General features: G+C 42.7%; 1 protein-coding gene across 1 annotated transcript; it reads right to left on the bottom strand.

Annotated features, from left to right (window-relative positions):
• Positions 1–6,794: 6,794 nt before the first annotated feature.
• LOC309568974 (putative G-protein coupled receptor 33) lies at positions 6,795–24,539 on the bottom strand (the record flags this gene model as incomplete). Its single annotated transcript, XM_082274738.1, has 2 exons — positions 6,795–7,744; positions 24,500–24,539. 2 exons carry the CDS (start codon positions 24,537–24,539, stop codon positions 6,795–6,797), a joined length of 990 nt encoding a protein of 329 aa, XP_082130864.1.
• Between the last annotated feature and the right edge of the window lie 1,057 nt (positions 24,540–25,596).

The raw sequence follows: 25,596 nt of genomic DNA, 5'->3' as shown, positions 1-25,596 counted from the left end.
CGTACACACGTACCGATCGTCGGCCGACCGATCGGCCGTCTTTTGTCCCCGGGCTGTCGTGTCCGCTGAAAAGTGCAAAAGACTGCACACGAATTTTGTCCGCCGACTGCAGAAGTCATGTCATGTGATGGTTAACTTTCCCTGTGTTTTTTCTTTTCGGAGCATGCCCAGTCTTGCAAATCTGCTGTCTGTCGGCCGAAATCTGTACTGACTGGCGAACAATCGGCCGTTCTGGTGTCGGCATACAAAAATTTTAATGCTTGCACGACAGATTCTGTTCGGCCGAAAGTGCGCTGTCGGCTGTCGGAAGCATCATACTAACAAGCCGAAAATCGGCTGATCGTTGGGCGGCCGAACATTTTCGGCCGACAATCGGTACGTGTGTACGGGCCTTAAGTGAGTATTAAATCTGCTTACCGAAACCTGTGGACCGCTATGTTATAGGTGGTCACCTCAAGCACAAGGGAATAGAGTCTCCCTTAAAACCATAAAGCCTGGAACCACTCAGGAAAGTTTAGTGATGTGATAATTAACATTTATGTCCCAGATGGTTCTCTCAACTACCTATTGGAGATATATATATATAAGAGTGTATATATATATATATAGGGTGGACCGCCCTGGTGTAAATAGGCCCTTGATACCAGAGATAAAACAAACATTTTTGAAAAAAAAAAATTATATATATATATATATACACTCTTTCCAATAGGTAGTTGAGAGCACCATCTGGGACATAGTTGTGTACTATCACATCACTGTCTCTCGTGGTTTTCTGATGGACTCAGTAAAGAGATTACACAGGTGCAGGCGATGCTTCAGCTGATTGGCAGCTCTACTATTCTCTGACTTGCACTATGTGAAGCGAATGGTTGAGCTCGGTCCTCTGCATCTGGAGCAAAAATTTAAAAAGTCACATTTCTCCTAAGGCCCCTTTCACACTATCCGTCCGTCAGATGGATTCCGTTTTTCTCAGCGGGGGATCGATCTGCCGATCCCCCGCTGAGCAGGAGGATGACAGCTGTGTCTCCTTGCTGTGTGCGGAGACACAGCTGTCAGTTCCCCATGCATCTCTATGGGGGAAAATCGGATGGGAACGGACCGTCGGTCCATTCTCATCCGATCCCATCTGATTCGATCCGCTGGACGGATGGAAAATAGGGTTTCCATCCGTCCAGATTTGACGGATCGGATGTCAGCGGACATGTCTCCGCTGACATCCGATCCCCCATAGAGATGCATGGGGGGACCGTTCAGATCCGCCAAAAAAACTGACAGGCGGATCTGAACGGTCCGCCTGTGTGAAAGGGGCCTAACAGTTGAAGATAAGGGAACATTATCTACAGCACGATACCTCGGAGTCTCATAAACTTTCCTGAATGGTTCCAGACTTTATGGTTTTAAGGGAGGTCCTAATTCCCTTGTGCTTGAGGTGACCACCTATAACATAGCGGTCCATCCTGCTGTAAATAGGCCCTTGATACAAGAGATAAAATATATAAATATATATATATCTATATACACTCTTTCCAATAGGTAGTTGAGAGAACCATCTGGGACATACATGTGCACTATCACATCACTAAACTTTCCTGAGTGGTTCCAGGCTTTATGGTTTTGAGGGAGACCCTATTCCCTTGTGCTGGTGACCACCTATAACATAGCGGTCCACAGGTTCCGGTAAGCAGATACTCACTTAGAGTGTGAAGTGGATTGGTTCTTTAGTCACCCTATCCTTACCTGGCAGATCTTTCTGGTTGGTTTATCACCTTTATTCACGTGGATGATCTGCCTGGGACTGATCTTTGTATACATCATCATATGGACTCAATTTTCTTCCTTTTTTTTTTCTTTTTTAGTACTGGGTTTATCAATTGTTTTTAGCGCTGCACTTTCTTTTATTAATTATTTTGTAACTTCATGTACCGATGCTTTTGGAATGAGATACTCATCAAGCTCATATACATCTAGTATAGCCACTTGCCCAAATAATGATCCCTTGTGCCTACTTATTATATTATTACAGATAAAATATTAAAATTAATATTAATAATAATAGTTACTATTATTGTATTGATATACTAATAATAATAATGATGATTATTATGATGATGATGATGATGATAATAATAAAAGGTTTTATTAATATTATTATTATTATTATGTTACAAATAATGTATGATAATACCAATAATAATAATAATAACTGTTATTATTATTATTTGAATACAATAAATAATTTTTAAATAATAATGATACTAATAATAATTAATATTACTGTATTGAAATAATACTACTAATAATAATAATAGTTATCATTGTTATTAATAATATTATTATTATTATTATGTTACAAATCATGTATGATAATAGTAATAGCAATAATAATAATAACAATAATAATAAATATTATTATTATTATTATTATAATATTATTATTATCATATATGATTTGTAAAATAATATTAATAGTTAGTAATATTATTAATTTTATTCTTTTTTACAAATCATGTATAATATTAATAATAATATGCATAACAATCATGTATGATATTAGTAACTAAGCCGCTATAGGCAAAGCAACGGGAAAAAAAAACCTGTTGTAATAGTGACTTATCCCTTGCTGAGACCTCTATGCCTGGCCTGTATAAGTAGATATAATCACTGCAGAAAGTCTTTATCAAATAGCTGAACTCACCAAATACCTTTTCTTATCCACAAAGAGGATATCTTTATTGAAAGCAGGTTACAGCAGTCAACAAGATGTGGCAGGTGATAGAAAGGACGGTATTTGCAGTTCAAAACATGGTAATGCGATCCCGAATGCAAGCAGATTCATATCTGGCCTTGAGACAAGCAGTCATATTATCCATAAGCACAATGTGAGAAGGAAGGGGAAATACATCACAAATGGGAGGGAACACAGATGGTGCAATAACCAAAATAACCATAAGATGGCAGTATATTACCCAACTATACTGAAGCCAAATACACAATGGCTTAAGGAAATTACCTATATAAATTCTCAGTTCACTGTAATATGAACATTAACCAAGACTATGCATTGTATTATATTTTCATACAAAAAGTGTAGCAGCACACCATACGTCACTGCCTACTTCCGGGTTAGTGACACCCATACATGATTGTACACAGCGGGAGCCTGTCAGCAAGTCCCAGCCAATGATTCACGGCCAGTACCAGCTGATTGGCTGTGTACATTCACAGTCCAGAGCTCTGTGTTGGCAATCATCACAGGGCTTTGTACAGAGGGAACGATCTCTGTGTTTCTCATCCCTGCAAAGCAGAGGGAGGGGGTCCAGTGTAAATTAACCTTACAGATTTTCTGTAAAACGGAACTTACTTTTTAAGCTTCATAGCAATTTTAGTGTTACAAATATCTAAGATTTTGCACAGAGTTGGATATTTATATCCATTTTTTTTTTTTTTTAGAGGAAATTAAACTTTTTAAGATTGAAGTGATGGCATTTATTGAATGAACCTGTACAGTAAGCTTTCTAAACAAGAATGTGATAAAATTTTAGGATAGGACTCAGAATCCTTATCAGGATAAATGACCGGGACTGTAAAAAGGGAGCCTTATATCTCACTAATTTAAAGCCTACAGGGGCCATGGTGGGCTGATTAAGCTGTGCATGTAGTCTGAACTTTAGCTCTCCACATCTACAAACAACAGATTTTTATCAGAAAATCAGTCCCTTTCTCTTTCATAGCAAAGTGATAGAGTCAGGGGCGTAACTACAGGGGTTGCAATTGCAACCGGGTCCCATGCTCCTGGGGGCCTGTGCGACTCCCCTGTATACCTGGATAGGAGGGGCAGTGGGGGCAGCATGTAGAGAAATCACTGTCCTCCTTTTTCTTCTGAATGCAGCCCCGCCACTCCTCCTATCTAGTTCACTTGTGTTCTGCTGTCTCTGGGCCCCTGTGTGCTCCCCTGGTGCCCCCCCCCCCCCCACTGTGCACCCTTCCCTCTCCTGTCTGCTGCTTCAGGGGATGTGTCACAATAAAGAACCAGGAAGGGGTCAGTAAATATGTAATTCGCCAGCTCCTTCCTTTTCTGAATGGACAGAGTCTTAGTCAGTGACATTGTAAAAAAATAAAATAAAATGATAAAAAATAATACAATTAAAATACCAAAAAATAAAAAATACTGACACCAGTGGGTGAACTTCCAGGATCGCAAAGGTCACACTTGCGACCGGGCCCTGGCATTCCACTACCGTGGGGAGGCCCCAAGATGGCAGGAAGGGGGGCAACTGCAGAACTTGTGAAAGGGTTCCCAGGAGAGTAAAGAGTCCCAGGATCAGTGGGAAGAGCCCCAGACTTGAAGGGAAGGGCCCCAGCCAGGGGGCCGGGGAGCCCTTCATGGTTTCTTGCATCGGGGCCCGGAAGGTTCTAGTTACGTCTCTGGATAGAGTCTCTTTAAAGTCCACATCCTGACCACCTTACACTTTTCTCTCCTTTGATTCTCCACTGCTCAGTTCCTTTGCTATCCTAACCCTGAGTAAGCTTTGTGTTGGAGCTTTCACATGGCTATTAATCAGTCCTCCTTCATTTGACAGTGTTCAGGCCTAGAAAATGGCCACTAGTTATGAGCACTACATTACTGGAGGAGCAAAAAAATGGTATATTGCATTAGCCTTGACTGAGCCATGCAAAAGTAGGAGTAAGTGGGCAAGCCAAGGTGAGTTCAATTGGTTTGGGAGATGAACCACTTGCCAACCGCAATACGTATATTAACGTTGCGGGTTGCAAGTGGTTTACCGTGATTATAACTGAAGATATCAGCCATAACCCGGTACCCTTTTTTGGCAGCTGGCATTCCTATGAAAGCATTCCGAGCAGCTCATGAGCTGCTGGAATGATTTCCGAGGCTTCGGGAGGGTACGTCATGAAAAATGTATAATGTTCGGGGGGTTATAAGTAATTTACTAGCAAAAAATACTGATTTAAACTTGTAAACAAAAAGTGCCAGAAAAAGCCGGGGTCAGCAAGTGGTTAAAGTCCACCTCCTGAACACCCTATACTTGTTTTCCCATGATTCTCCACTGCTCAGTTCCTCTGTTGTCCTAACCCAATGTAAGCTTTGTGTTGGAGCTTTCACGGGGTTGTTAATCAGTCCTCCTTCATTTGACTGTGTTCAGGCCTAGAAAATGCCCAATGAGCACTATAATATTAGAGGAGCAAAAAAAATGGTATATTGCATTAGCCTTGACTGAGCCATGGAAAAGTACGAGAGAGTGGGTAAGCCAAGGTGATCTCAATCGGTCTGCTCATTCAGAATCTATTTAGCATTCACCACATCATTAACAGGCATTTAAACTTTGTGTTTTTTTGCTCGCCTGGAGTTTACAAAACAAAGGAGGTGAGGTGGGATAAGTTAGTCTTTCTATTATTCAGCTGTCTATGTAATCTGAGCTTCAGCTGCATAAAAAAACAGCTTTTCCTGCAACCGAATTAAAGAGGATCTTTACCCTTTAAAACAAATTTCCTCCTTTCCATACCCCACTCAGCTACACAAATGTCCCTGTTTATTTGTTTGTTTGTTTGTTCCCTTTATCTCTGTAAGGTACATGTAAACCCTCACCTTGTAAAACAACCCATTCAGTTTAAAACAGAAATGAAAGGCAAAACATTTGTGTATTGGTATAAAAAAAAAAACATTATAAATACTTATTTTTCGACATTTATAAGTGATTGCATACACTCTGTTCTCAGCTGCATAAGGAGCTCAAAGAGCTGAAGGAGGAGAAACTGCAGGACACTGAACTTCCCAGTGAATGGCTCTGCGGGGGGTTGCATGGCAGGACAAGTATTATCATTGGAGGAGAGCAGGCTGAGCTCTCAGCACAGATGGAGCTGTGCTCCCATGCCTAGTGTGGTCAGTTTTTGATAGGAAAGCAGAAGGACTGGCAGTAACACCAGTATTTCACACAAAGGAAGCAATACAATACAATAGGACTTACAGGGTACTTTCTCATGCAAGAACATGGTACAGCAGGCACATATCAGGAGGTATATGAAATGTTGGGTTTTCATATTTATTAAATAGGTTTCAGGCCAGGGGCGCAGGCTGAGGGGGGGGGGGGGACGCAAAAAAAATTGGCAGTGTTAGCAGTGATCTTTGTGCCCTTTGCTCAGCCTGCACCCTCGGCGCCCCCTCTCTCTCTCTCTGTCACCCCCTCTTTCTCTCTCTGTCACCCCCACTCTCTCTCGCTGTCACCCCCCTTCTCTCTCTGTCACCCCCCTCTCTCTCTATGTCACCCCCCTCTGTCACCCCCCTCTCTCTCACTGTCACCCTCCCTCTCTCTCTGTCACCCCCTCTCTCTCTCTCTCGGTCACCCCCTCTCTCGGTCACTCCCTCTCTCGGTCACCCCCTCTCTCTGTCACCCACTCTCTCTCTGTCCCCTCTCTCTCTCTCTCTCTGTCACCCCCTCTCTCTCTCTCTGTCCCCCCTCTCTCTCTGTCACCCCCCTCTCTCTCTCTGTCACCCCCCTCTCTCTCTCTTTGGGGGGGGGCGCCGATACAGTTCCTCGCCAAGAGCGCTGGAGACCCTAGGTAGGCCTCTGAGGACAACCCAGCATCAGGTGAGCAGGGGAAAAATAAATTAATGGGGGGGGGGTTGAATTTCCTCTTTAAGATTAGCCAGGTATTTGAACTGTGTATTTTGTTGATTGCCTGTAAGTCAAATTGAACATGGCTCTATTCAGCTTGAGCAAGGGTTCCAGGCCAGCATAGGTGGAAGGGAGCAGAAGAAGGAAGCAGGGTGAACACTATTTCACTAAGCAAATGCAACTCTGTACAGATTTCTTGAATTCTTTGCTGAAGCTGTCGACAATGAATAGGTAAAGCACTGGTGTGAAACAGCAGTTAATGCAGGTAAAACATGTTGTGAGCATGAGAAACGTCTGTAGGATTTCCTCTGGGAATCTTCCTTTATCCAGAATCATTCCATTCCGTATATGGTAGGGCAGCCAGCAGATGAAGAACGAGGCTATGACAATGCCTATCAACTTATAAGGCTTGTTAGTCTTGGGCATCTGCTCCAGTTTAAGTTTGAAGGCTATTCGGAGATAGCAAAGGACCATAACAGAGAATGGAAGGAGAAAACTCATTGACAGGTGGAAGAAGTACAGAGCCCACTGGGTTGATTGCTTAAGCTTCTCTAGTTGACCTTCATCCCTAGAGATGGTGAACTCCGCACAGCATACTGTGATGTTCTTGACTTGTTCTACATTACAAAGTATGAGGCAAGGAGAGCTGCATATGACAGCTAACCCCCACAGTGCCAAGCAAATCATATAAGCGCGGTGTGGCGTTGCATGTTTTCGATGCCAGACTGGGTGAAAAACCAAGAGAAAACGTTCAAAGCTTATGGCCGTAAGAAAGAAGACGGCTGCATGTGCACACATTTCTACCAAGGCATTGTTCATCTTACACATGAAGGATCCTAAGGTCCATTGAGGATTTCTCAGGACATAGGCTGCTATAATGGGCATGTCCAAGGTAAAAATAAGATTGGTGATGATGAGGTGGAAGAACCAAGTGGTGTTGACGCTCTGCTCCATCCTGAACCTGAGCACCCAGAGGTAAAGGGAATTCGTAATAAGTCCAAACAGAGATGTGAGGATCAAGATTAAGGCTGATATTACATTTTGGGTCGTAACTTCTGGGTAAGATATTTCAGCAGATATGTTCACATGCAGGTCTGGTATGATATCTTCTGCATTAAAGACAATATAATAGAGAGGGTTAGGAAGGATACTGGATTATACAGGCTAAAATGGGTTAAAGCCTATCTCTTGGTAAATTCAGACCCCCCTTTCCCATTCCCATCCTACTCCAATTCACCCCACTTCCACCCATTCCCAAACTAAAAACTAGAGATATGCAGGATGGAAAAATGTGTTTTGTTTCATTTCGGATTAGTTTGTTGAGTTAATACTTATGTTTTGTCATTATTGTTATAATAGAATGATTCGTTTTCAGGAATTATTTTTGTATATTCAGATTCGGTCAGCATATTCATTATTTTTAATCTATTTGAATTTCGGAAGACAGCTATATTCATTCTATTCTATTTTATTCTAGTCTATCCTGTTTTTTTCTATTCTATTATTTTCTATTCTAAGGCTCCATGTACACGGGACATTGTAAATGGCCATTTAGGAGCAGTTGGGTGTATTTTTCAGAAGCCCCTGAACCCACCTACATGTTATCTTATCTGTCCATGTACACAGGGTCGTTTACAGTCATTTGCAGGCAGTTGAGTTCAGGGACATTTTTTGGAACGCAATTATTTGCCTTCGAACGTGTGTTTCCCGGCGTTTGAAACGCAAAAACGCGACCAAACGGGACCGAACACGATGACCCGCGTTTAGCGTTCGCGTTTTTCAATTTTAAAGGGGAATAATTTTTTTGACCTCTAGGAACAGTTCTAAACGCGGGTGCAAACGCGACCTAACGGACGTTTCAAAAGTCCTTAAAATTCCAGCATTCAAAGGGACTTTTAACAACGTCCCGTGTACATGGAGCCTTATCATTATCTTATTTCCCTTCTATACCTTACTGTATCTATTGCAATGTCTCTATTTCCAAATTCAATTTCACATTTTTGAAAATTGGAATTCTTTTTTAAATTTTTCGAATTCGAGTTGCTTTTCAAATTTTTCAAATGCATTATTGTGGATGCGCTGAAATTCCTAAGTATTGGGATTCAGAAATTGTGAGGCCTCACCTCACAATTTACAGGATTTAAAAGATCTGCTGCTGATGGCATGGTGCCAGATACCACAGCATACCTTCAGAGATCTAGTTGAGTTCATGCTGCAACAGGTTATGGTGGGTAGTCATAATGTTATGGCTGATTGGGGTGTATATACAGTATATATATATATATATATATATATATATATATATATATACACAGTATATATGCTGCTCCATTAGGTATCGGAATAAAATCCTTGGACCCATTGTCAGACCCTACACTGGTGCAGTGGGTCCTGGGTTCCTCCTGGTACACTACAATGCCCGACCTCATGTGGTGAGAGTAGGCAGCCAGTTCCCGGAGGATGAAGGAATTGATACCAATGAATGGCCCCTATGCTCGCCTGACCTAAACCCAATAGAACCCTTTTGGGACATTATGTTTTGGTCCATCCGATGCCACCAGGTTACACCTCAGTCTGTTCAGGAGCTCAGTGATACCCTGGTCCAGATCTGGGAGGAAATACCCCAGGACTCCATCCTTTGTCTCATTAGGACCATACCCCAACGTTGTCAGGCATGCATACAAGCACGTGGGGGTCATACAAACTACTGAGGACCATTTTGAGTTGCTGCAATGAAATTTCAGCAAAATAGACTAGCCTGCTGCATCATTTTTTCACTTTGATTTTCGGGGTGTCTTTGAATTCAGCCCTCTGTAGGGTGATAATTTTCATTTCCATCAAACGATGTGCCATCCTCTCCTTCCTAACACATTACCCAGTCCATACCAATATAGATCCCAACACATTACCCAGTCCATACCAGCATAGATCCTAACACATTACCCAGTCCATACCAGTATAGATCCTAACACAATTACCCAGTCCATACCAGTATAGATCCTAACACAATTACCCAGTCCATACCAGTATAGATCCTAACACATTACCCAGTCCATACCAGTATAGATCCTAACACATTACCCAGTCCATACCAGTATAGATCCTAACACATTACCCAGTCCATACCAGTATAGATCCTAACACATTACCCAATCCATACTAGTATACATCCTAACACATTACCCAGTCCATACCAGTATAGATCCTAACACGTTACCCAGTCCATACCAGTACAGATCCCAACACATTACCCAGTCCATACCAGTATAGATATCTAGCATGATATTTTTCCCCATTGAGATCTGACGTGTTTTCAAAGTGTTCCTTTTTTTTTTTTTTGAGCAGTATATATATATAAAATTTAAAAAAGTGTAAAGCTACCCCGTCCCACCGTGCTTACGCTCAAATGCGAACGCATACGTTACTCCCGAACGCATATGTAAACTGTAGTCGCACCACGCATATGAGGTATTGTCACGAACGTCAGAGCTAGAGCAACAATTTTAGCACCACCCCTTTAAACTGGTGGCGCCGTAGTTTGTCGCCATTCCACAGGCAGACACAATTTTCAAGCATGACATGTTGGGTATCTATTTACTCAGCCTAACATCATATTTTACATTATATAAAAAAAATTGGGCTAACTTTACTGTTTTTTTTTTTTTTTTTAATTCATGAAAATGTTTTTTTTACAAAGAAGTTGCTTTTAAAAAAAAATGCTACGCAAATACTGTGTGGCATAAAAAATTGCAACACCCATCATTTTATTCTATAGGATCTCTGCTAAAAAAAAATATATATATATATATAAATATATATATATATATGTATATATATATATATATATATTTATACACACACTGTATTTATATATATATACAGAATATATATATATATATATATATATATATATATACATATATATATATATATATATATATATATTCTGTATATATATATATATATAAATACAGTGTGTGTATAAATATATATATTTATATATATATATATATACATATACAGCATATTAAATTGAGGTTTATTATTAAATATATTTCATTCACATATAACTTTGATTTAGATCCACATACACACAATTACATTATTCTCTATTGGTCACTGTGTGGTTCGGGGTGGTGGATTGCCTCGTGCTGTGCTGGAAAAAGCAGTACACGCAGTACTCTTCTCAGAGCACACCACTGCAATGTGGTGTGAGAACCAGGGCTGTCTTAATGCAGTACCCAGGGGCCCCAGGTGCATGGGGGCCCCATGATAATCTTGCATTACCTCATACTTGCCAACTGTCCCCAAACGCCAGGAGATTCACAATTTTTACTAGGCTGTCCCGGGATGGCTGTGTCTTGGGCAGCATGCCAGAAGCTGTACTGTGCCCTCCTGATCCCAGTATTGTGCCCTCCTGACTCCCCCTGTACTGTACCTTTCAGCCCCCCCCCCCCCCCCCATATTGTGCCCTTTGTGGTGATTAGTCTTTGATTTATGGCATGTTTTCTTATTGTTTAAAATGTATTTTTTAGAAAGTACTAATAAATATATGTTTAATTCTATCAACTATTTATTTCTTGAGAGTAGGTGCATAAATTAGGGCAGGCTGGTAGTGGCACCAGTGCAGTTCTTTGCCCAGGGGCCCCATGATGTTATTAAGATGGCCCTGGTTAGAACCAGCTTTGTAGGAGAAAAGGCATTTTGCCTTGTCTGTGCTGGAATTGCCCAAAGTAGTCCTACACCTAGTGTGAATCTACCCCAAAGGAATAATTTACTGAGAAATACAGGGGGCGCTATTGCCTGGCTGTCTATGGCTCTCCAATGTCTTGAGATATGGACCTGGAACACTCAGGACATATTGAAGCCGATAGCTCAGCCAGGCAGCAAGCGTTTTTAGGACAGGTCAGCAATGGCCACCTCCATTTTCATTTCTTACATTTCTTACAGGCTTTCCTTAACCTCCGACCGCCCACAGTAGTATTACTGCGACAGGGCGGCTCGCGCTGCGCAAAACCACGTAGCACTACATGATTTCATGCACAAGGTGTCGGCGGTGACTGACAGAAGACCCGCCTGCTTATGTAAACAAAGCAGGCGGGTCTTCTGTCAGACAGGCAGAGAGAGATCAGAAGTTTCAGCTAAGCTAATACCCCGATTTCTCTGTGCCTGCCACAGAACCCCCCCCCACAGTCAGTAAGCATATTTAGGCACACATTAACCCCTTTGATCACCCCAGTGTTAACCCCTTCCCTGCCAGTGTCATTTATACAGTAACAGTGCATAATATTAAGGACTTGATTACTGTATTAATGTAACTGGTCCCCAAAAAGTGTCAGTTAGGGGCCGATCTGTTTGCCGCAATGTCGGAGTCCTGCTACAAAATGCTGATCGCCGCCATTACTAATAAAAACAAAAAAATAAATAAGAATTCCAAAAATCTATCCCGTAGTTTGCAAACGCTATAACTTTTACGCAAACCAATTAACCACTTAACCCCCGGAAGATTTTACCCCCTTCCTGACCAGGGGGTTTTTTGCGATTTTTTACTGCGTGACTTTAATGGACAATTGCGCAATGCTGTACCTTAACGAATTTCATGTCCTTTTTTTCCCACAAACAGAGCTTTCTTTTGGTGGTATTTGATCACCTGTGCGATTTTTTGATCATGCGCTATAAACAAAAAAAGAGCGACAATTTTTGCAAAAATAACAATATTTTTCACTTTTTTTATATGAAATTCCCCCCCAAAAAAATGTAAAAATCTAAATTTTTTAACATTTTCGGCCAAATTGTTTTATGCTACATATGTTTGGTAAAAAAAATCGCAAAAAACGTATTTTGATTGGTTTGCGCAAAAGTTATCGCGTTTACTAACAAAGGGAAAGATTTCTGTCATTTTTGGTGTTTTTTTTAAACGAGTAATGGCGGCGATCTGCGATTTTTTTTGCAGTACTGCGACATTGCGGCGGACAGATCGGACCCTTGACTGACATTTTTGACACTTTTGGGGGTACCAGTGACATTACTGCAGTAATCAGTGCTATACATATGCACTGTTACTGTAAAAATGACACTGGCAGGGAAGGGGTTAACTGTATTGGACAGGGAGGGGTTAAGTGTGTCCTAGGGGCGTGATTCTAACTGTAGTGGGACATGGCTACTATTGTAAAAACAGAGATCAATGGTTCTACATAGTAGAACCGTCTGATCTCTTTATTTTAAGGCTCCGTTCACATGTCAGCGTATGATCGCGGGCAGAACCGACGCGGTTCCGCCCGCGATCCGGAGATTTATTGCAAATCGCGGGACGCCTAGCGTTGCCCGTTGATTTGCAATAGCCCCCCAAACGCCGAGCGATGTTGCCGCGATTTACGCCCGCCGAATCGCGGCAACATTGCGCAAACAAAATCGCGGGACGCAATACGCTCCAAAGAAGCTCTTGTAATTTTTGGAGTGTATTGCGTCCCGCGATTTTGTTTGCGCGATGTTGCCGCGATTCGGCGGGCGTAAATCGCGGCAACATCGCTCGGCGTTTGGGGGGCTATTGCAAATCAACGGGCAACGCTAGGCGTCCCGCGATTTGCAATAAATCTCCGGATCGCGGGCGGAACCGCGCCGGTTCTGCCCGCGATCATACGCTGACATGTGAACGGAGCCTTACACAGGGGAGAATGACAGGCGGCTTGTTTACATAAGCCGCTCTGCCTTTCTCCCGCTGTACCGACGATCGTAGTGTGACCGGCGGACATCCTCCCTGAACGAGCCGAGGCGGGCGCGCGCCCGCTATTGGCTCAAATCCCAGTGACAGGCGAGTGACGTAGAACTACGTCACTCTGCCTGGCCAGGGCTGACTGCCGCAGTAAATATACTGTGCGCAGTCGGCAACCGGTTAAAATACGCTTTTTGGGATTTTTTTTTTAGCAAAAATATGTAGCAGAATACAATTTGGCCTAAACTGATAAAAAAAAATTTAATTTTTAAAAATTTTTACTGGGAATTTTTTATAGCAGAAAGTAAAAAATATTGTTTTTTTCAAAATTGTCGCTCTTTTTTTGTTTATAGCGCAAAATCTAAAGACCGCAGAGGTGATCAAATACCAGCAAAAGAAAGCTCTATTTGTGGGGAAAAATTGTATTTGGGTACATCGTCGCACGACCGCGCAATTTTTTGTTAAAATAACGCAGTGCCGAATCGCAAAAAATAGCCTGGTCATTAAGAGGGTAAAACCTGAGCTGAAGTGGTTAAAGGGGAATCTCAGAAAGCAAAAATTCTGTGTAGAAGCCTCAGATGGAAGCTGGCACTCTCTGTAACCCAAGCAGCAAATACCCATTTTGGGGCAGAAATGCTAAAAACGAATTGGCAGGACTCAAGGCAAGGACTGAAATCCTGCTCAGGAATCTGAGAATGTCAGCTTTTATATGAGGCTTTTCACACAGGTATAATGATTTCTAACATTTCCCTTTTTAAATTTCAGAATTTTAAAGGCAAAAAAAAAGTTACCTGTTTCTTGGAGCATCTCTAAAAGCCAAAGTCGTCTCTGTAAACTGTTGACAGAATCTTGTTGCAGAAAGCAACCTTCTCGTGTGTCACACGTTCTGACAGATTGCAGAGATACAAAATGTACGTTGGGCACCTCCCCTTTTGTATCTTTCTTGTCAGATTAGCTTTTATTTCCTCGCTGCTTTTGGTTTCTCTGCTTTCTATTATTATCACACTAAATGTCCACTCTGTTCCTCCCAAAACCTCCTGCTTTCTTATCGCAACCTCCCATCTATGCCATGATCCAAGACTTTCCCAGAGCCTCTCCCTTCCTCTGGAACTATCTACCCCAAGCTGTCTGGCTATCTCCTACTCTGTCCACCTTAAGGTGGTCCCTGAAAACTCATCCCTTTAGGGAAGCCTAGCCCACCTGTAGCTAGAAACTGAATCTTACATTCTCAAACAACTCATCTCCACAAAGTCACTACCTTTTGTAACACTTCCCCTTCCCTTTTAGATTGTAATCTTTCATAAGCAGGACCTTCCCTAATCCTCTTCTCTTTAAATGTGTTGCAAGTTGCAACTGTACCGTCTACTTTTATTTTGTGCAATTAAAACCAAATAAAAAAACAACACAGCACTAGAGTAAATATAGAGCTGCCGGCACTAAGAACTATCTCCAAATGAGAAATACAGTAATCCCCGCTCCATCGCGGTTCAGTTTTTGCGGTCCCGGTAATTCGCGTTTTTTTTGTAATGTTATTTTACTATATAAATCATTAAAAATGAAATATTTTTGTGTTTTCCATAGCTCTTGCTATGTCTCTTAGTGTCTTTTATGTGTTTAAATGAGTTTCTATTGTTTTAAAAGTGTGTTTAAAGACCTTAAAATGCTTTTACACGTACAGTGACAGTAAAAAAAAACATGCCTACAATGCATTTTAATAGGGTTTTTCTATTTCGCGGAATTTCACTTTTCGCGGCTGGGTCCGGAACGTAACCCCCGCAATGGAGGGGGGTTTACTGTAAAAGAAAGTGCAGCACTAAAAACAATTAATAAACCCAGTAATAAAAAATTAAAAAAAAGGAAGAAAATGTAGTCCATATGATGATGTATACAAAAGATCAGTCCCAGGTAGATCATCCACGTGAACGAATATTATTGTATTGATATAATAATAATGATAGTAATAATAAAAGTTATTATTATGTTACAAATCATGTATGATTATAGTAATATCAATAATAATAATAATAATAATAATAATAATAAAACTGTTATTATTATTATTTGATTACAATAATAATAATAATTATTATTTTAAAATAATATAAAAAAATCTAATAATAATTAATATTATTGTATTGAAATAATAATAACAGTTATCATTGTTATTAATAATAATAATAATAATAATATTGTTATTAGTAGTATTATTACTATAATATTAAAAATAATGCATGATAATAGTAATAGCAATAATATTAATAATATAGCAATATAGTAAAATAGTAATTAATATAGTAATAGCAATAATAATAAATATTATTATTATTAGCATATATGATTTGTAAAATAATATTAATAGTTATTAATATTATTATTATTTTTTAATAAATAATGTATAATATTATTAATAATAACAATCATGTATGATATTAGTAATAATCATAATAATAGTGATTATTATTATTATTATTATTATTATTATTATTATTATTATATCAATACAATAATAATATTTATTATTATTATTATTATTAACATTATTATTATTAATAATAATAATGTTTTAAAATAATAATTTAATAAGTAGACACAAGAGGTCTCTACTATGTTATTTGGCCAATTACTAGATGTGTAAGAGCTTGATGGGTATCTCATTCCATAACTACCGGTATATGAAGTTGTCCCTCACAGATTCTATTTATTGGCTAAAACAGCCTCTGGGAAGGCTTTCCACAAGATGTTGGACTGTGCCTGTGGGAATTTGTGCCCATTCAGCCAAAAGAACATTTGTGAGGTCAGGTACTGATCTTGGATGAGAAGACCTGGCTCGTAAATCTGCGTTCCAAAACATCCCAAAGCTTTTCAGTAGGGTTGAGGTCAGGACTTTGTGAAGGCCCCTTGAGTTCCACCACACCAAACTTATCAAAGCATGGCTTTATGGAGCTGGCTTTGTAGAAAGGGGCACAGTCATGCTGGAACAGAAAAGAAAATGTCCGAAGGTTGAATGAGCACAATTGTCTAAAATGTCTTCATATGCCGTAGTATTACCAATACTCTTCACTGGAAGCACTTATACTTAAAAATGTGGAGGATCCACATACAAATATTACCAAAAGTATTGGGACGCCTGCCTTTACACCTGCATGAACTTTAATGTCCTCCCAGTTGTAGTTCGTAGGGTTCAATTTTGAGTTGGCCCACCTATTGCAGCTATAACAGCTTCAACTCTTCTGGGACGGCTGTCCACAAGGTTTACAAGTGCGTCTATGGAAATGTTTGACCATTCCCCCCATATCCGCATTTGTGAGGTCAGGCACTGATGTTGAATGAGAAGGCCTGGCTCAAAGTCTCCGCTATAATTTATTCCAAATGTGTTCCATCGGGTTGAGGTCAGAACTCTGTGCAGGCCAGTCAAGTTCCTCCACCCTAAACTCGCTCATCCATGTCTTTATGGACCTTGCTTGGTACATTGGTGTGCAGTCATGTTGGAACAGGAAGGGGCCATCCCAAAACTGTTCTCACAAAGTAAGGAGCATGAAATTGTCCAAAATGTCTTGGTGTGCCTACGCCTTAAGAGTTCCCTTCACTGGAACTAAGGGGCCAAGCCCAACCCCTGAAAATCAACCCACACCATAATCCCCCCCCCCCCCCTTGACTGACCTGCACAGAGTCCTAACCTCAACCCGAGATGCCATTAAAGTTCATGTGCATGTAAATGCAGGTGTCCCAATACTTTTGACAATATAGTGTATTTTTGGTGATATAGTGTAGGTGTGATGGCTAGGTGACCACAAACATGAACAAGGCAACTAAGACACAGATGAGGCATTAGAAAAAGTTCAGCAGATACAATCATGCAAAAGGAGATCGGAGACCTCATCAAGACCTTACTTAGAAATGTTATGCAAAATTATGAGAAACAGAAGTGACCCTCCATAGAAATCAGATAAGACTCCCGTGCTGGCTGCCTGCTGAAGATTCAAACCCACTACCCTTTGACATAAAAATGTTGTTGATTTTATTTTAAAAGACCTGTGACTAACTAGTTTGGACCCTGTTGGTCAAGATCTGGAGGAAGGTCAGGATTAGCTGAGAGGCGTCCCATATCCAAAGGACAACATCAAGTCTTGGTAGGCATCAGAGCAGGAAAGGATTGACCACGGGTTCCCGGTATCTCAAAATTTCTCCTCACATTGGTGGAAACCAGCTGTAAGACATTCCATGTGGAGACTTTAAATTCATCTGATATAATCTAGATCACATATTGATTTTAAGAGCCTATGTCAAAGGGCTTGTTTAGATGGCATCAGTTTGACTTCAATATGAGGTGCTTCCCGAAAGCATTCAGAATTTATTGATAGGTGCAGTTGATTTCCTTCTGACCTGCATTTAAAACTTAAAGTAGGTTTTGTATTATCATAGACTTGCATACGGATGTAAAAACCGAGTGAAGCAAACAAAGGCCCATCGATTCAGACCAAAATCCCACAACCTTTTCTGCTTTGAAGCTTATTTGCTGTCTACAGCTCCACTGGTAAAATCGCTTCTTCTACTGTCTTGGCGACAGCGTATTTAATGAACCAAGAGTCATGAAAATATAGGTTCTAACCCTTACCCCACTGTCCAAACCCCCCCCCCCCCCCAAAAAAAAAAATTTGACTGGAGTTGGACTTGTTTAGTCTAGTGGGACTTTGAAAATATGCATTGCATACCTTATTAAACAGTTCCAGAGGCTTCCTACCTGCTTCACAACCAAATTTCTCTTCACCAAAGTTATTATGTCATGCAGCTGAGGATCCAATGTGTTGCTATGGCTATTTTTGGGATTGCTTATAGTAAAAATATTTATATGCTAATGAACTCGTTGGACTGGTTCATGGAGCTCATGCTAAAGGAAGTGATGTTGGCAGGGAGTAGGGGAAGGGGAAAAAGGGACCTGAACACAGCCATGTGCTGGACAGAAGTCGTTTTGGAGGACTTGAGAGAAGCAAGAAGACCTGGGGATAACACCAGGAAGACTGAAAGAAGGGAACCTCACCTGGGAATGACACTAAACCTACCATATAACGGAAAATTTATATCAATACTTACCGTAATTTTCCTTTCCTGATGGACTCCATGGCAGCACACGTATGGGTAGGCTCCGCCTCCTCTCCTACCCTATAGGACCCCACTCCCATAAATCTTTGCTCCATACCAGGAGCCGTGTTCCATAACTAGAACTACTCCAGCAGATGGGAGGGGACTCCTGCTGCCATGGAGTCCATCAGGAAAGGAAAATTACGGTAAGTATTGATATAAATTTTCCATTTTCCTGACAGACTCCATGGCAGCACACGTATGGGAAATAACTAGCCATACACACCCGGGCGGGTAACTGCTGGTTTAACAGAAAAAGGTTTAATTTGCACCGTCAACAGACAAGACTTTTAAACCAAAGTTGACCGAAGATAAAGAAGCCGGTTCAACACAGTAATGCGACATAAAGGTATGAATTGATGACCAAGAAGCCGCTCTGCAAATCACGTCAGGAGCTACATGAAGAGAAGCTGCCCACGACGTAGAGATCCCTCTAGTGGAATGAGCTGTCACCACCTCTGGAGGAGCCAGTCCCTTGGCTTTATATGCCCACTGGATGGTCTGAACTATCCAACTTGCTATAGATCTTGAGGAAGCTTGTTTGCCCTTGTTTTTTCCACAGATGAGGACAAAAAGATGGTCTGACTGGCGGAAAGGAGCTGTAGTCTCCAGATATAGCCGAAGAGTTTCCCCCACGTCCAAAGGATGGACAGAATTTTCATCTTGAGATTTGAACGTGGGTAGGACAATTTCCTGGTTGACATGGAATACCGACATTACTTTCGGATTGGAGCCAAGCATCGGAACCAATACTACCCGATCAGGGAAAAACGTAAGGAATGGTTCCTTGTAACCCAAGGCACCGAGTTCAGAAACCCGTTTGGCCGAAGTAATAGCCACCAGAAAGGCTGTTTTCATGGAGATGTTTTTAAGGAAGAATGGATCCTTCTGATTCAAGGTAAGTGAGGAAAGAAACTCCAAGACCGTAGGAAGATCCCACTTAGGGAACCTGGGCTTTCTAGGAGGTCTTAACCTAGTAGCGCCTCTGAAGAACTGGTGAACCAGGGAGTGTTTCGCCCATGCAGTCCCGGTGAAGGCCGAAATGGCTGAAATTTGGACCCGAAGGGAGCTTACTGCCAATGACAGGTCCAGACCGGACTGGAGGAAGCCCAAAATATCCTGGGTCAGAGACAGAGCTAGATCTGCTATCCACATAATCCTTAAACTTGGACCAGATTTTTTCATAGACCTTGTTCGTGCCGGGTCTTCTGGCACTCATCATTGTAGCGATTGCCTCGTTTGGACAACCGAGCGCTTTCAATCTTTCCCTCTCAACAGCCATGCCATGAGATGAAGCTGTGCTGGGCAGGGGTGAAGAATAGGCCCTTGGGACAGAAGGTCCGGCCTGACTGGCAGAGGTATCGGGTCCCGACAGCTCAGCTGGAGCAACAGAAGGGAAGAATCGCTATGATCTGCACTCTCTCTGTCCTGAGTCTGTGAAGAAACTTGAAGATGACTGGCACTGGAGGAAACGCATAGGCCGTTTGAAAATTCCAATGATCCGACAGGGCGTCTACCCCGTAGGCCTGGGGATAACGCCACCTCGTGTAGAATCTCTTCAGTTTGGCATTGCTTGGAGATGCGAACAGATCTACCTCTGGATGGTAACCTAGAGACACGATCCATATGAAGGTCTCTGGATGGAGTGACCACTCGTTGTTGTCCAGAGCAGACCTCGAGAGGAAGTCTGCCTGGACGTTCTGGGCACCCGGAAGATAGGCGGCTGACAAGTTGGACAGATGTCTTTGAGCCCAATCCATAATAGGTTTCACTTCTTTCAGAAGAGAAGGACTGCGGGTGCCCCCTTGTCTCTTGATGTAGGCGACGGCTGTCATATTGTCCAGTCTTAGGAGGACCGAGGCATCGGTCGCCAGATGCTGAAAGGCCTGGAGAGCACAGAACGCTGCCCGAAGCTCCAGCACATTCGAGACCACCCCGTATGTAGGGAAGTCCCATCTGCCCTGGGCCACCTCCGACAGGCAATGCGCTCCTCATCCCGTCCTGCTGGCGTCCGAGGTCATGACCAACCAGGACGCTGGAACGATTGAATGGCAGTTTAAAAGATTCTTTCGCTGAAGCCACCAGGTTAAGCTGTCCTTCATGGACGTAGTTATCCGAATGAGGACTTCTGGATTCTCGAAATTCCATTGTTGGAGGAATCCCATCTGAAAGGGCCTCATCTTCCACTGTGCCCACTTCACCATGGGAGCCGTGGAAACCATGGTCCCAATTATCTTCATGCACTGGGACGCCCGGAGATGAGAGGTTGATAATGCCGGACGAATCCTGTTGCGAATTGTCGGAATCTTCTCTAATGGAAGGGAGATAGTGCCTCTGGAAGTGTTGAAGAGGGCCCCTAGGAAGACCAACGACTTCGTGGGTTCCAGATGACTTTTTTCCAAATTCAGGAGCCACCCGAACTCTTGAAGGGTGGAAATTACTTGAGATCTGTGAAGCAGAATTTGATCCTGATGTTCTGAAAGAAGGAGCAAGTCGTCCAAGTAATGGTAAAGACGAATCCCTTTTGCTCTGATCAGGGCTACTACAGCCAGTAAGATTTTGGAAAAGATTCGAGGTGATGTGGTAAGCCCGAAAGGGAGACAGGTAAATTGAAGATGCACCTGACCCACTGCGAATCGGAGAAATTTTTGCATTTCTGCTGCGACTGGGACGTGAAAGTAGGCATCTTTCAAGTCTATGGATATCATCCAATCCTCTGGCTGTACCACTTGCCGAATTGTAAAAAGTGTTTCCATCCTGAACCTCTCTTTCTTGATGAAGGTATTTAGGTGTGTTAGGTCTATAACCGGCCTCCAAGAGCCGCTTTTCTTCAAGACCATGAAGAGCGGAGAGTAGATGCCTTGGAACCGTTCCTCGGTTGGGACAGGCACTGCCGCACCCTGGGCAACCAGGGATTCTACATATGTAAGAAGAGTTGACTTCTTCTCTTCTGAACGGGGTAAGGCCGTAGGAATGAAGCGAAGAATGGGGCTTCTGTCGAAAATCCACACATGTCCGTGTAATACGGTTCTGACGGCCCATTGATCTTCGATCGAGGCTGCCCAGACGTGCGCAAACTGAAGCAAGCGTGCGCCTACCCGCACCGTCTGGACAGGTTCGATGTCAAAAAGACTTCGTCGCCTCTCGGCTTGCTGAAGATTTTCCTTTGGAGAACTTCTGCCCTGTAGACTGAGGGCGCTTCCAGTTCTTCCTGAACTCACGACCGGGCCTGTAAAAACGGGCCTCTCTGGCACGATCAGGATTTTGTCTGTTTTGAGGTCTTCTCTCATCTATCAACCGGCGATCCTGGGGAAGGAAACCAGATTTACCACCAGTGGCACGGGTAATAGCACTGTCCAGTTTATTACCAAAGAGGGAGAAACCCTCAAAGGGAATTTTGCACCAGGCCTGCTTAGAGGCAGGGTCGGCCAACCAGGGGCGCAACCACAAGGCGCGTTTGGCCGTGACAGAGGACAGCATGACCCGCGCCGCCAAGCGGATTATATCAATGGATGCCTCACCCAAGAAAGCCGTTGCCAGTCTCAACTCCTGAATGGCTGAACTCCTGGCCACCTCTTCGGAGACACTCTGAAGTGTAGCCTCCACGCTGTCTACCCAGGCTTCCATTGCCTTGGATGTGGCTGCCAAAGCCAGAGCCGGCTTACACGCCATACCTGCGGAGAGATAAATCTTCTTAAGATCTGTGTCAATCCGCCTGTCAAGAGCGTCTTTGAATGAGACTGAGTCTTCCAATGGTAAGGTTACGTGTTTCACCAACCTCATCAAGGCCGCATCCACCGCGGGAGCGGAGTCTAGATGTTTCACCTTATCATCCTTGAAGGGATACATTCTGGAGACCTTAGATGACAAAGAGTTTCTCTCTTCAACTCCCTGCCACTCGTCTGTAATAATTTCTCCCAATTCCCCTAGGAGGGGAAAATGGGAACGCTCTTTTTTGAGATGTTTGAAGTATTTCTTCTGTTTAGCTGGGGACTCAGCTGGATCTTCCCATTTTAATGCCTCCTTAACCGCCTTAACTAGCGGTGGGACCATAGCAAGTTCAAAACCTACATTCTGGTCTACCAAATCATCTTCACTGTCTGTAGAATCTTCTGACAGACGACTTGGTTGGGAAGTACCTGGCTCCACTTCATCCCTTGGGAGGAAACCAGGAGCCTCTGAAGAGTGACCCGAAAGCCTGCTCGAATCCCAATCTCTAAGGGATTCTTTTACAATCCGCCTGACCATAGCCTCCACTGGTTGTGCAGTGTCTTGCTTTTCCCTCAAAACCCTGGAATAACAGGTATCACATAGGGATCTATCCTCAGGGATATGGGCTCGACAGCCCCAGCATGATTTCCCTGAACTGCGGTCAGAATGGCGGGATTGCCGCGGAGCGACTGAACTGGAAGTGTGCTCATGTCGTTTAGACCTGGAGCTAGACCTATGACCAGACTTTGATGAAGAATGCCGATGGGCTGAAGGAGAACGATCCTTTGATCCAGAAATAGGGCGTTGGTCAGACCTAAAAGGGCTAAATAGGGAAAGAAAAACACACTTAGGCTCCATTCCACCAGCCAACGCAAGCAGGTAAGGGTTAAGAAAAACTAGCTCACCTGTTGCGCAGGGACTGGCCACCGGGGGGTGGTGAAGCATCCATTTGCAGATAGAAGCAAAAGCCTGCACAGGAAGAAAGTAAGCATACATGTACTGACTTTCGTCTCCACACCAACCCTTTTACCCCAAATGGCACCTGGATCAAAGCAAGACTCACCGCTGAAGAGCAGAGAAACAGCACGGGGAAGCCACCGCAACGCCCGCAGACATCCCATTGTAAACAGGAATGACAGCTGCTTAAATCTCCCGGGCGCCGCAAAGCCACGCCCCAAACGACGCAATATCGTCATAGGAGATCGGGAGCGATGCGCGCGCATGCGCAGACGATACCAGGGCCAAGCCTCATCCTGGACAACCAATTGAAGGTCCAGCGAGGCAGTAGGAGGAGCCTAAGCGACGATCTGGAACGCAGGAGCGCTCCACCGCACAAACAGGAAATGCAATGAAACCAAAAGAAAGTTTTATACTTTACCACCATGACGATAAACGAACAGTCTCAGGCCTGGATGAATTCATGCGTGTGTGACAGGGCACCAGGGCCTATCCGCTCAATAGCAAGGACGTATTGGCCATCAATGCAGCCCACCTCTCATTCAGGATTTACGGCATCTTCAGCATTTAAAATAATATTGCCCGGGTCCACCCGATAAATATCGAGATTGCTGGACATAAAACAGGAGGCATCCGACATCAACAAGGTCCACACGCCACCAGCTCGCCTGAAACCGATAGACGTCCTATAAGGTAAGACTTCCTTCTCGCAGGAGGAGGACAAAAAAGGAACACGGCTCCTGGTATGGAGCAAAGATTTATGGGAGTGGGGTCCTATAGGGTAGGAGAGGAGGCGGAGCCTACCCATACGTGTGCTGCCATGGAGTCTGTCAGGAAAATCAAAATTAGGTAACTTTTTGGGTCTGTTCACACCACATGCTGTCCAGTGTGTTTTTTTTTTCTGCATCCAAAACACATGGAAGGTAAGTTATATGGTTTTCAATGGCATAGTTCACACCAGCGCAGTCAGTTCCAGGGAGTTTCAGTTCTAGAAAAAACAAAAAGTACCGGAATGCCCTGTAACACATCAAAAATGCATGAAAACGCACTGGACCCTGTACAGTGAAAAAAAAAATCAAGGGAAAAAAAGTAAAGAAATGCATCATAAATGCACCAGAACGCGCAACAAACACGTTAAAAACACGCATGCAGAAACGCATCTGGAACAGATCTGGAGTGAGTTTTTTTGGTGTGAACTGACCCTTATTGTATCCCTCTTGTATACATTGTCCCTACTCATTAGTTATGTGCACAGCAGGAAAATCTGTTTTGTTTCATTTCCGTTGATGTGTAATGGTTCGTAATTTCCTAAAACATGTGCTTTTCTATTCGGAATAATTCGTACTTTCGTAAGGGGAATTTTTCATTGAATCAGAATGATTCATAATTCCGTAAGGCTAATTTTTCATTGACTCCAAATTCATATTTTCGTGAGACTGCTTTTTTCGTTGATTCGGAACACATTTCGTAATTTTTGTAATTCGTACTTTCGTGAGATTGCCTTTTTTCTTGATTCGTACTTTCGTTGCATTCAACATGGTCAGAGTGTGTGTGGGGGGTTTTTTGTTTTTTTTTAAACAGCAAGAAAACCAAAAACATGTCTCTCACAAAATGGCAAAGCTGTCAGAAAACAAAACTAAAATACCACATTTTTCACGCCCCGGAAGAAGTCTAACATTGGACGAAACGCCGCGTCGGGCGGACCTGTGACGCGGGACGTCACTACGGAGTGAAGCAGCGGTCATCTCGTTGGCGGTCAAACATTTCTGGCAGATAAGCTCTTTTTACTCTTATTACCTGTAAGCATTTATTTGGCATAAGGAAATGAAATGGTGGTTCATTAGGTGTGGCACTATGGTTTTCTTTTTTGCTTTTTTCTGGTATATATGAGTGATCAGTCTGCCTTGTACCATCTGTATGGAGTCGCACCTAATTGGCTTGATCCTGGAATCGCTGAGGATTTCTGGAGGAGCAGTTTGGTGGAACCTTTGAGCCTTCTTTTATTAGTGGGACCGTAAGCGGCAGTGTGATTGGGGTTGCTCTCTCTCTCTGGTGGTGGTGGCACTTCAAGACCAATCAGCTGGACCCTACCTATACCTGGACTTTTTATATAGCGCTGCATTTCAATTTTATAAAATACCAAATTGCCAATCATTCTGAGTAGCCAAAATACAAAATTACGAAGTGTAATGTATTTTGGTGCTTTGGATTTATTCGTACTTTCATAAACACATTTTGATTATTCAGAATGATTCGCAATTTTGAAATTTTAGTTTTGTTTTCTGACGCGGTTAGCCGCCGCCCCTCAGACGCCATTTTGAGAGAGAGTACGGTGGTATGGTGAGAGAGGAGCAGAGAGTGGTATTGGTTTGGTGGGTTTTGGGTGTTGGTCAAACAGTACTTTTTTATTTTGTGGTAAACCTTATAGTGGAAGGAAGCCAT

Source organism: Pelophylax lessonae, assembly GCF_965119305.1.
Source record: "Pelophylax lessonae genome assembly, chromosome: 12".
Lineage (NCBI taxonomy): Eukaryota > Metazoa > Chordata > Amphibia > Anura > Ranidae > Pelophylax > Pelophylax lessonae.
Note: the sequence above shows the minus strand (reverse complement) of the source record. Positions and strands in the feature narration are given on the sequence as shown.